This window comes from Podarcis cretensis, assembly GCF_951804945.1.
Source record: "Podarcis cretensis genome assembly, chromosome: Z".
Taxonomy (NCBI): Eukaryota; Metazoa; Chordata; class Lepidosauria; order Squamata; family Lacertidae; genus Podarcis; species Podarcis cretensis.
The window spans coordinates 8,295,848-8,308,015 of NC_137184.1; the positions used below are offsets into that span (position 1 = coordinate 8,295,848).

A 12,168-nucleotide genomic window follows, 5' to 3' on the forward strand; every position below is an offset into this window, starting at 1 on the left:
CATCACAGAAGCTTGTGAGTAGTCAGAAGTGACAGGTCACACACATTGTCCTGTTGCAATCCTTACAAACAACTCCCACAAGGCCCATCTGCACTATACATTGACATCACTACAAGGTAAAAAAAAAAAGGTAAAGGACCCCTGGATGGTTAAGTCCAGTCAAAGGTAACTATGGGGTGCGGTGCTCATCTCTGCTTTCAGGCCGAGGAAGCCGGCGTTTGTCCACAGACAGCTTTCTGGGTCATGACTAAACCACTTCTGGTGCAATGGGACCATTTACCTTTGCACCGTAGTGGTACCTATTTATCTACTTGCACTGGTGTACTTTCGAACTGCTAGGCTGGCAGGAGCTGGGACAGAGCAACATGAGCTTGCCCCGTTGTGTGGATTCGAACTGCTAACCCTCCAATCAGCAAACCCAAGAGGCTCAGTCATTTAGACCACAGCACCATCACTACTATTCCACTTTAAACAGTCAAGGTTCCTTCCATATCTAGTATTATGAAAAACAGGGAAACACCTCTCCCTATCCACTTTCTCCACACCACACATAGTTTCTATACACCTCTATCATGTCACTTCTTACTTGTCTTTTTTCTAAACTAAAAATCCCCAAACGATGCAACCTTTCCTCATAGAGGAGTTGGTTTGTCCTCCTGTGAGCTTTTAGCAGCTCTGCAAATATCCTTTTTGAGGCAAGGCAACCAGAACTGTACAGAATATTACATGGGTGGCCTTACCATCAGTGGGTAAAACAGCACTAAGACACGGGCAGCTTTTATTCGCAAGCCCTATTCTCAACATGGGATTCAAATTCTTCCACACTTTCATTCCTTTAATAATGTGGTTGCTTTTTATGCTGTGCTTTCATGACAAGGCAACGCAAACCAGGTTGGAGGGGTGTTAGAACAGAAGATAAAAGGAGGAAGGTACAACCCAAAGAATGCCTTTGTGGCTGTTGCCGGCCTGTGAGCGAGGTGTGAGGCCTTCTTCCTACCTGACCGCTGTAGTGCTGAAGGAAGCAGAGGATCGGGTGGAGATGTAAGGGTAGTGTTTGGTGTCCAGTTTGTCCTCAATGGCATCCTAAAAAGAGAAGAGCAGAAGGTCAGCAGTTTTGGAAGAGCTTTCACATGTGCATCCTAGTGAGCTAACTCTAAGGTAAAGGTAAAGGGACCCCTGACCATTAGGTCCAGTCGTGACCGACTCTGGGGTTGCGGTGCTCATCTCGCTTTATTGGCCGAGGGAACCGGTGCACAGCTTCCGGGTCATGTGGCCAGCATGACTAAGCCACTTCTGGCGAACCAGAGCAGCGCACGGAAACACCGTTTACCTTCCTGCTGGAGCAGTACCTATTTATCTACTTGCACTTTGACGTGCTTTCGAACTGCTAGGTTGGCAGGAGCAGGGACCAAGCAACGGGAGCTCACCCCATCACAGGGATTCAAACCTGCAACCTTCTGATCAGCAAGTCCTAGGCTCTGTGGTTTATCCCACAGCACCACCCGCATCCCTGCTAGCTCTAAGGATGAGCAAATCTGTCAACTCTGGATTCTCATTTCTCATTTTCAGTTCTCCACATTTCCACATCAGTTTGAAATTTTCTTTTAGCCTACACCTGCATTTTAGTGTAAATTTCTCCTAATATACACATTTTTCTCCTTAGAGCCACATTATTATATGTCATTTTTCCTAAGCAAAGCAATTTGCCCCCCATTGGCTTCAATGCACGTCTCATGTCCATTAGGAGCCGTGCATTTAGGATTGGGGGTCCAATTTTATGGAACTGTTTAGACAGGCCTTCACAATATGGATTTTCTCTTTCTAACCAACCAATATTTGAAGATGCTTCACTGGTGTTTTTAACTCTGCAGGTGCTTTTTGTAGATGCCACAGGGCTGGCGCAATACATGTTGGTGCTTGAGGTGAATCATAACATGGTGCCCCCCCCCCCCCGCAGTGGCGGACCTAATTTTGGGGGGCTCTGAAGCCTGAACTGTTATGGGGCCCCCTCTGCAACTAGCAACAAGGTATGGGTAGCCACTGTTATCTTCTTCAGAGGGTTGTTCCATAACAGAGCACCACACCTTTACAACATCTGTGCTACTGACTCTCAAACCTAGGGATTGTTGAAATATATACAACAAAAATAATCAATTTGAGTTGTGCGACTCAGTTTGGGTCTACTAGACCCAAAAATTCTAAGCAATGTGGACTAAAGTCATTTCTTGGGGGCTTCACTAGTTTCATAGAAGACCCATCCCCAGCCTCACCAACCCCAGGAAAGAAGCAGTGAGTGAAGGTCTACATGAGGAACAATGGGAGTAAGCAAATCAACCATACCCAGCAGTTAAAGTGAGAATGAAAGGCTGTCATGAGGGGGAATCACACCAGGTGGGTGTAGACCCCAGAAGATCCCAGAAGGCAGCCCCCACCATTTCCTTTTGGGTGGGGGAAGAAGAGCAGCAATGCCTCCTATTTGCCAAGAGGCTACTATAGAGGCAGCAGATCCAGCCTCCAAGGAGCATGCCACAGCCATGGCTGCTACCAAGGTGATAGCAGCAGGTGATGTATATTTGGAGACTGTTGATTTGGCCACCAGTTGTCTCTCCTTTCCTTACACTGGGCCAGCCCTTGAATGCCTCTCATTCTTTTAAGCCTTAATACATTAAGGCAAATAGAAAACCAAGGAGGAACTCAGCCAGGGGGCTGTTGCTAATGGCAACCTCCCCCAAAGATGCCTTCAACAAGTGCTTGACCCTATCAACTGTCAGCGCCGGCCCTATGATGATCCACCAAATCCAGGGAGATCTAGGCTGCTCATGTCCATCACATGCCCACCCGCAAACTTCATAGGAGCAGCCAGTCTGGTCACAGGCAGAGTAACAAATGTAAATCTTACTTTTTAGGACAGCTGGCTAGTTTCTGCCCCTCCCCTCCATCCAGGCAAGCAAGAGGCGTTATCACAGTTCAAGCACACATTCCAGCCAGACAACTCTCAGGGAGGATGCGAAGCAGAGAGTGTGGCTAGACTGGAGATGTGGCCTAAAGAGAATCTCAGGGGCCAGACAGATAGGCCCATAGGACCACATTTGACCCCTGGGCCTCAAGGTCCCCCTCCTCTAGTTTAAATCTTTACCTCCATAATATCCTTTACCACCGGGGTCCATCGAGACAGCTGGTAGGTCTGCTCGCTGATTCGCTCCTTCCGCTCAGGCTTGCTTCTGCGGCGTAAGGTAGACTGAGAAGAGGGAGATAGGCAATTGCAAACATGGAAGGAGTGTGAACAAAAAAGGCAGATACACCACACAACTGGCCTTCTTTTTCATGCTTTAGTTTAGGGCAACGCCTGGGCCTTGCAAACGGGCCACCAACAAGTTAAGCTCCTTCATGGTGCTGATGAAAGCTGCAGGGACCAGATAAGGGAATTATCTCAATCACATCAGTGTCTGGTGGACAAAGTGAGGATTTCATGATAGCTGCTGGCACCCTTCCCCACAAAAAGAGAAAATATTATATGGAGAAGCATAAAATAAATTCCAGCTGTAAATTTAAACTACCAACATACATCACTTCTATACCCCTTTAACTCGCATGGCTTTCTTCCACAGAATTTTGCGAACTACAGTCTAGAAAGAGTCCCAAAGATTGTAGTGGCTATCCCTAGCTCTTCCACACACTGAAATATATTTCCCATGATTCCCTGGGAAGGTGGAAAAATTGTTGAATTAGTCCAAGGCTGTTGACACAACAATCTTTGAATAATGGAATGGAAAAATCTGAAGAATTTACTTTTCCCATAGGTCAGTGCCCCTTCATAGAAAAAAAAAGCACCACCCCTAATCTACTGTATGTCAGTGGATGTCCTGGGATTCAGAAAAGGTTTAAGTTAGGTATATTAGCTTTATTAAATTTACTTGAAGCCTTGTACTCGGCGTTGTCCAGAAATTCCAGGAAACCCTCCAAACCTGTGCAGTTTGGAGAAGCTCAGTCCACCATTTTGTTCCAAAATGGTGTCCAGCTGTATCCAAACATAGACAAAAATCTTCTTTTTTAAATCAGGAAAAGGTAAAGGTAAAGGTACCCCTGCCCATACGGGCCAGTCGTGACCGACTCTAGGGTTGCGCGCTCATCTCGCTCAAGAGGCGGGGAGCCGTCGCTGTCCGAAGACACTTCCGGGTCACGTGGCCAGCGTGACGAAGCTGCAACTGGAGAGCCAGCACCAGTGCCGCACACGGAAATGCCGTTTACCTTCCCGCTATAAAGCGGTACCTATTTATCTACTTGCACTTAGGGGTGCTTTTGAACTGCTAGGTGGGCAGGAGCTGGGACCGAACGACGGGAGCTCACCCCGCTGCGGGGATTCAAACCGCCGACCTTACGATCAGCAAGTCCTAGGCACTGAGGTTTTACCCACAGCGCCACCCGCATCCCGCTTGATCTCAGGAACCATCATGCAAAATCTGCTTATGACAACATAAAGAGGTATCCAAATGCATAGAGAGCAGCCAGGCAAACAACTTCCCAAAAGATCTAGTACAGTGGTACCTTGGGTTAAGTACTTAATTCGTTCCGGAGGTCCGTTCTTAACCTGAAACTGTTCTTAACCTGAAGCACCACTTTAGCTAATGGGGCCTCCTGCTGCCACCGCGCTGCCGGAGCACAATTTCTGTTCTCATCCTGAAGCAAAGTTCTTAACCCGAGGTAATATTTCTGGGTTGGCAGAGTCTGTAACCTGAAGCATATGTAACCTGAAGCGTCTGTAACCCGAGGTACCACTATAGATGTATTGTTATTATTTATATACCAGCCTTCATCACAAGATCTCAGGGTGGTTCACATGATAAAAATACAAGGCAAAAGCACAAAGAAATAGTTTTTAAAAGAACAGAATGATACCCCCCCCCCGCACACACACACTCACAAACTCGTTAAAAAGGCCGTAAATGTTAATCAGACAAACACTTGGTTGAAGAGGACCATTTTTGCCTGGCACCTGAAGGCACCAGAAGAACCTCCCTGGGGGAGCATTCCATGAACAGGTGGCTACTATACAGAGAAGGCCTGCTCTCTTGTTGCCACTCTCAGGGCCTCCTTCGAAGGTGGCACACAGAGAAGGGCCTCAGGATGTTATGACTAAGTCTGTTTTCCAGCTTTGCATGCTGAGCTACAGCCCTTCTCCTTCAGCAACTGGGAAAGGCATCTCCAAGTCATTGCTAAAAAATCTTCAAGACCAGGTAAAAACTTACATCTGTGATGATGGGTACTCCAAGGTGGGCCATATTGGTGATGATCTCACTGTCCTCAGGTGGAATCTGAGCATGTTGAATCAGCTTGTTGAGGTTTTCCTCAGTGATGCCTGGGAGGGTGGAAAAACATAAAAAATGAGGCTATTTCCCTCCCCAAAAAAGATAAATAATTCCACATGTCGCTCAAGCACCCCTTTTGCCAGGTTTTCCAAACCTCTGAGTTTATTGACCCCATGGATGGACTTACAAAGTTGTCATTGACCCCAACCCAAATTTTTAAGAACGTGAATGAAATAAAGTCAAGTAATACCAGCATATAATCAACATTTATCAATCATCAATCACCATGACTTGAAATCATAAAACGAAAGAAAAATAAGGAAGTAGAAAAAAAGTATAAAGAGGTAAAGGGACCTCTGACCGTTAGGTCCAGTGGCAGACAACTGTGGAGTTGCGGCGCTCATCTCGCTTTATTGGCCAAGGGAGTCAGCGTACAGCTTCCGGGTCATGTGGCCAGCATGAGTAAGCTGCTTCTGGCGAACCAGAACAGCGCACGGAAATGCCATTTACCTTCCCGCTGGAGCAGTACCTATTTATCTACTTGAACTTTGACGTGCTTTCAAACTGGGACCGAGCGAAAGGAGCTCACCCCATTGTGGGTATTTGAACCACCAACCTTCTGATCGGCAAGCTCTAGGCTCTGTGGTTTAGACCACAAAGCCACCTGTGTTCCAGAAAAAAGAATACTTGCATGCAAATCTGTGTAGTATACTGTGGAATCATCTTAATAAATACAGGGGTTCCTCATTAACCAGAGGACACATGGTTCCACACATGCCTAGGCCTTTTATTTCTCAGGCTCATAGTTCCCAATTAAACTTTTTGCACTACATCTTATGAGATTCTTTTTTACATCCCTGGGAGTTTAACAACCCCTTCCTGACCACAAAGTCTTTATTCAGCCTCTGCACTGCCCCATTGACCTCTGGGGTGGGGTGGGGATCAATATCAACCACTTTGGAAGCAGCTACATCACCTACCATTCTTCAGGAAGATGTAGAGCAGGATGATACGGATCTTGTCATAAGTGCTGACATTTGCATCAAGCAGGATGGGGACAATAGCCCTCATTGGGTCCTTTATTTTCTCCCCCTCTGCATCAGTTCCCATGGCCAGGTCCTGAAGAAGAAATATATAGCATCCATCAGTCTTTGCCCACTTTGGATCTACAAGGTAGATTGTCCTCTGCCGCCTGATATCCATGTCAAATCCAGGGAGGGAAAATGCTGGAGCAGCACAACTTTACTCTTAATATAATCACACTGAGATCCTGAATTTAGGGGAAAGTAAGACACTGCATTTATTACATGTTTGATGGGAAAGCTCCTATTTCTATCTAAGATGGAGATGCCTCGAGCTATGCTTGATCTTGCTGAATCCTCATGGAGTGGGAGGAAGTAGGAAATGAGGTCAGCAACCCCAAGAGTATCAGTCTAGAACCTAAGGCAGGGGTGCCCAAACTTTTTCCAAAGAGGGCCAGAAGTGAACATGTGTAAGGGGTGACCAAAGTTGTTGAGCTTTTTTTTGGATTGAATTGAAGTTGCTGAACATTTTTTAGGATTTTACCCAGGACATATACTGCCACAGGGGCCAGATTAAATCGACCAGCTGGCCGGATTAGGCCCCCGAAACGGACTTTGGACATGCCTGACCTAAGGGAAGGTCAGCACAGGTTACGTCAGAAAGGATGGGCTAAGAAACTTGGAGGTTTCTCTCTCCATCTGCTCTTTCCCCTGCAGACACATCAGCCTCCAGTGCAAGCTGAGTTCCAAAACTTCCAACAGACTAGGATACTCCTCCCCACCCAGTCTTCCATTCCCCCACTGCCTGCCTATTCATTCTCACCTACAAATGAAAAGTTAATCCAAGTTCTTCCCAATCCTTACAGTTCCCCATGCTTAATAAACACATTGCCTAGAGCCACCCAGATATTATGTCCATGAGCATTTCAAAGCTTTGATGTGCATCTCCCCCTTTTGGAGGAAGACACATGGACTGTAACCCTTCCATTGTATATCACAGAGCACTTAAGAACAAAAGGTGACCCCTGTAAGACTACACTCCATCAATAAAGGGGAAATGGAGAAACCTAGTCAGCAGCTAAGTCAGCTCTTTCTGAGATTCCTAGCAAATTATGCAAAAATGCATCACACACACACACACACACACACAAAAAAAACCCACATGGTGTTGCTGACATAAGAATGTGTTTGCAGCAATGTCTTTCCATCAGCACAACCTGCTCAGCAATTTTCTGAATCAGTTGGTTTACCTGTTCAACTCGGCAGAGCTTGTCCACAGTGCCTTGGTAGTGTTTCATGCAATCTTCGGCCAGGTGAAGGTGAGTGGAGTACTGAAAAGAAATGTTAAAAAAAATAAAATAAATGTGGCTAAGCTACTGTCGGTCGTCAGTGCACAGAACCATAGACTTGTAGAATTGGAAGGGACCTGATGGTTATCCAGTCTAACCCCCTGCAATGCAGCAATCTCAGTTAAAGCATCCACGAAAGATGGCCACTCAACCTCTGTTAAAAAAAAACCTCCACAGAAGGAGAGTCCACCACCTCCCAAGGGAGTATGTTCTACTGTCAAATAGGTCTTACCTTGCTCAGCTCCTTCTGATACTGGGGCATCTTTTTCAGCATCTGGGAGAGATCCCTCATGGTTGTCTACAAGTTTTAAACAAAGAACAATAATCATCCACATGCTTTGCTTCCAAAGGGTACCCAGCAGCTTTTGGACCAGATGACCTGAGCTAAACAATGAAGATCTTAAACAGTTCAAGCAAGACAACCAAGTTGTTGGGGAAGGGGGGTTGGAGGGGGGGAGGATAAAATCTTACTTAGAACCATTGAGCTGTACCTAGACAAACACCATTTCTTGCACTACTCATTTAAAGAACCTGTAAAGCATTTTAAATGGCAATGGCTTCCCCCACAGAATCCTAGGAACTGTAATTTGTCAAGGGGGATGAGAGTTTTTAGGAGAACCCCTCCTCAATTGCCAGAGTTCCCTGGGAAGAGGGATTGATTGATAAACTACTTTGGGAATTGTTGCTCTGTGAGGGGAACAGGGGCATCCTAACAACTCTCAGTGCCCTTAACAGTCATGACATCACTAAAAGTAACAAACTGTGGTTTGTTAATGGTACTGAGAGTTGGTTGGGGGCTACAGTTCCCAGAGTGGTTTAGCAGTCAATTTGTCTTCCCAGGGAACTCTAGAAATTGTAGCTTGGTGTGGGGAACAGTGTGCTAACTCCTAACACCTCTCCGGACTTTAAAAAAACTACAGTTCCTTCTTTGTGGGAAGTCACAACTGCCAAAGGGGTATAAAAGGGCTTTAAATGTGTGGTGCGCACTTGCCTGGAGTTCTTAATGAAGTCAATAAAGATTAAGTGAAGTCATGATTAACTTGGAATCAGTGGGACCACGTTTAACTAACTTCATCTGGCTCCAACACAAAGAATTCAAAGGAGCCTCAAAAGGTCCAGTCTAATTCCTCATGAAGGGGAACTCACCACCTCTAATAATGTAATCATGTTCCTCTTAATAGTCTAATCCTTTTTCTGTAATTTGAACCCATCAATGCCTCACTCATTAATTCGCTGCGTCAGCTGTACAGCAGCCCTTTAAATATTTGACAATGTGATCGTAATCCTTTCTTCTCCAGAGTAAACACCCCCAGATTCTTCAGCCAATCATAGTACTTGGTCTTTTATATATTTGCTACATTTGAGGGGGGAAGGTTTATATCTATAGGAATAAAAAGGCAGCTTTCCTGCCCCTGCTTCTAGCTCTCTATTCAATCTTAAACATTCTAACATATGATTGCTTGTTAAAGCTCACCTTATCACCCGTATTCATCCTTTTACTGGAAGAGAAGTCCTTCAGAGAGCGGGTGACCTCCCTGGAATCAAATAAAGACCAAGCAAGTCAGTAACATCCTCACTCCATCCAGCTCAAGCCATGCCCCTTCCCTAGAGGAGTGGTGGGGAACCTCAGGGCTGGTGGTCAAATAAGTCCCTTTGGATCTCTCTATCTGGCCCTCAGAACTCTCCCAAGGCCACACCCCTCACTGGCCCAAGCATCTCTAGTAGGGCTAGAATGTGTCCTTCAACCCTAATAATGCCTCTTGCTTGTCTGGATGGAGGACAGAGAGCAGAGTGCAATTGCACATGGAAAGTTGCCTACTCTATGAAGATAAAATTTGCATTCATTGCTCCACGCACTTTTGCTTCTGGCCCCACCCACCACTGGCACATTGCCCTCAGTAGGCTGCCCAGACAGGAAACACAGTTCACTTCCTAAAAGCGTAGTTTCAGGCCACAGACCAACACAGGAGGTTAAATGTAAGTCTTTAGGGCTGCAACTCAATACAGGGAGGTTATGAGTGTGTGTGATCCCATCAGTTCCAATGGACTTCACTGAAGAAGCTGAACTGCCTCAGTGAAGTGACTGAGCTACAGATTAGGGACTGATCTACTGATTCAAGTCTCCTGTGGGCGGTGAACTCACTAGATGGCCTTAAGCAACCCATGTACACACACTCTCAGCCTGAGTCCTCCTTCCTCTGCAAATAATAATAATAATAATAATAATAATAATAATAATAATATCCCAGCTTGCAAAATGGAAAATAACACCCAATGACTTCATAGGGCCACGGTAAGGACTATGCTAGACAATGCATGTAAAGTACTTTGAATACTTGGAAAAACATAATTAAAGTTAACTTTTTACTGGTATGGAAAACCAGAGTTTGTACAGTGACCACAAACACTTGAAAAACTGCTGTGCAAATTAGGATTATTAATGTTAGCCTCCTACTAATGAGGGGGTGGGGAGGAAAAAAGGACAGTCTGTATACTATCCAGTTGGATGTGTGCTTTGCTGTTTTAAAAATAAAAAGTGGTATCAAACTTCAATTAATAAATTAAACCTTCTTAATTGGATTTAGGATTCTGCAGTGCTGCTCTGCGTTATGACCCCCCCCCCCACAAAAACCCAAATATATATAATCTCTCCTTTTGCACAATATTTCTAGCTGGAAGGCTGCTCCCTCCCAAAATAATCTCAGGCAACAGGAACAAAAGGCAGCACACTGTTTTGCAATATGCAGAGTGAACTCAACACCACTAAGAGAGAGGAGATGCGCTCTTACTGGGAGACTTCAGCAATGTGTTTATGGCGCAAGGTGACCCAGAGGTCATCATCTTCATCCAGCAGAACCTCTTTGACACGGGCCTCCCCAATGCCACTTGTCTCATACCTAGTGAGGGAGAAAGAGAATGTAAGAACATAGGAGCCTCCTAACAACTCTCAGCACCCTTAACAAACTACAGCTCCCAGGTTTATTTGGGGGAAGCTCTCGTGGTGGCCAACCAGAGGCCTGGGGTAAACCCACAATCAGGATTCAAGCAACTGGTATTCAGAAGCATTGCTGCCTCAAACTGGGAAGGCAGAGCATAGCCATCATAGCTAGTAGTCATCAATAGCACTCTCCTCCATTGATTTCTCTAATCCTTTTTAAAAGCCATCATTGCCTCCTGTGGGAGTGAGTTCTGCAGTTTAACTATGAGGAGAGAAGGTAAGTGCAGTAATACCTTTTGAAAAATCTATTTTAAAATTCATTTACAAGTTATGGGGTTCACCAAAACTTTCGGAGCAGATTTTGGGGAGGCCTAAGGTGTGCATGGGGAAGAGGGGGGAAAGTCCTATGGTGTAGGTGGAAGTCATTCCACTCGCTCAAGGGTTTAGCGGAACACTGTCCTTAGGGCTTTTGCAACCACAAGGGTGTCTGCAGGACCCTTACTTGTAGACGTCATTCTCAATGGGAAGCAGATCATAGCTCATGGCTTGGAATGTCAGTTCATGGAGCACTGGAGAGCTGGGGTCAAAGCCGCGGTCCAGGATGACGAGCTGGGAGCGGGCTTTGTCTGGACCCTTAGGAGGGGAGAAACACAACAGAAAGGCTCAAAGTGTGGGTGGGGACAGGGGGAGCATGGACAAGCCCCACCCTCAAAGCCATCATGTGTCACACCCAATCCCTGACCTTCCCAGTTCAAGGACAGCAAGCCCCTCTGAAGCTACCACCTGGTGTCATGATGACATCAGGGAAATGGCAGGTTGCTGCCCCCACCCAGCAGTCAAAGTGTCCCCTGGAGTTCTGTGAGGCAGGTCCTCCTGCTGGCTGAATCTAGTTTCCCACCCTGGAATTGTCAGGAACCCGGCTAGACATGTGCCCCTTAAGAGGAAAGGTGCCAAGTTTATATGACCTGACCTTGTTGGTTGTTCCACACTGAAGTACTCACCTCACCCATGGTAGGGTCATCAGCCTTGTAAGCATCGAGTTTGTCCTGGATCAGCTGGGCCAACATGGCATTGTCTTTGTAATCCCTGCAAAAAAGCAGAAAAACAATACAATACACACACACACACACAAAGGAGACGCAGGTGGCACTGTGGTTTAAACCACTGTGCTGCTTGGGCTTGCCAATCGGAAGGTCGGCGGTTCGAATCCCCACAACGGGGTGAGCTCCCAGTGCCTGCCAACCTAGCAGTTTGAAAGCACGTCAAAGTGCAAGTAGATAAATAGGTACCACTCTGGCGGGAAAGAAAACAGAGTTTCCCTGTGCTGCTCTGGCTTCACCAGAAGCGGCTTAGTCATGCTGGCCACATAACCCGAAAAATCTGTCTGTAGAAGCGCCCTCGGCCTGTAAAGCGAGATGAGTGCCACAACCCCAGAGTCGTTCGCGCTGCTGGACCCAGAAAAACCCACAAATACATCAGTTCAGCTCCCACTTTAAAGAAGGTGTGAACTGCTTTGCTGGATGGGGTGAGGATTCATCTAGTTTTCCTTTTTC

At 46.1% G+C, this 12,168-nt stretch overlaps 1 protein-coding gene across 3 annotated transcripts in view; it reads right to left on the reverse strand.

Moving 5' to 3' along the window:
- The window catches only part of LOC307207863 (syntaxin-binding protein 1), a 59,329-nt gene that overhangs the window by 10,540 nt on the left and 36,621 nt on the right, over nt 1–12,168 (reverse strand). For all 3 annotated transcript variants that reach the window (XM_079962096.1, XM_079962094.1, XM_079962095.1), the window contains 10 exons: nt 11,617–11,701; nt 11,118–11,248; nt 10,467–10,574; nt 9,152–9,212; nt 7,910–7,975; nt 7,579–7,659; nt 6,287–6,425; nt 5,247–5,356; nt 3,137–3,238; nt 998–1,083 (listed from right to left, as the gene is read on the reverse strand). In XM_079962096.1, the coding sequence (XP_079818222.1) occupies nt 998–1,083; nt 3,137–3,238; nt 5,247–5,356; nt 6,287–6,425; nt 7,579–7,659; nt 7,910–7,975; nt 9,152–9,212; nt 10,467–10,574; nt 11,118–11,248; nt 11,617–11,701 (969 nt within the window). The remainder of the gene's footprint in view (nt 1–997; nt 1,084–3,136; nt 3,239–5,246; nt 5,357–6,286; nt 6,426–7,578; nt 7,660–7,909; nt 7,976–9,151; nt 9,213–10,466; nt 10,575–11,117; nt 11,249–11,616; nt 11,702–12,168) is intronic.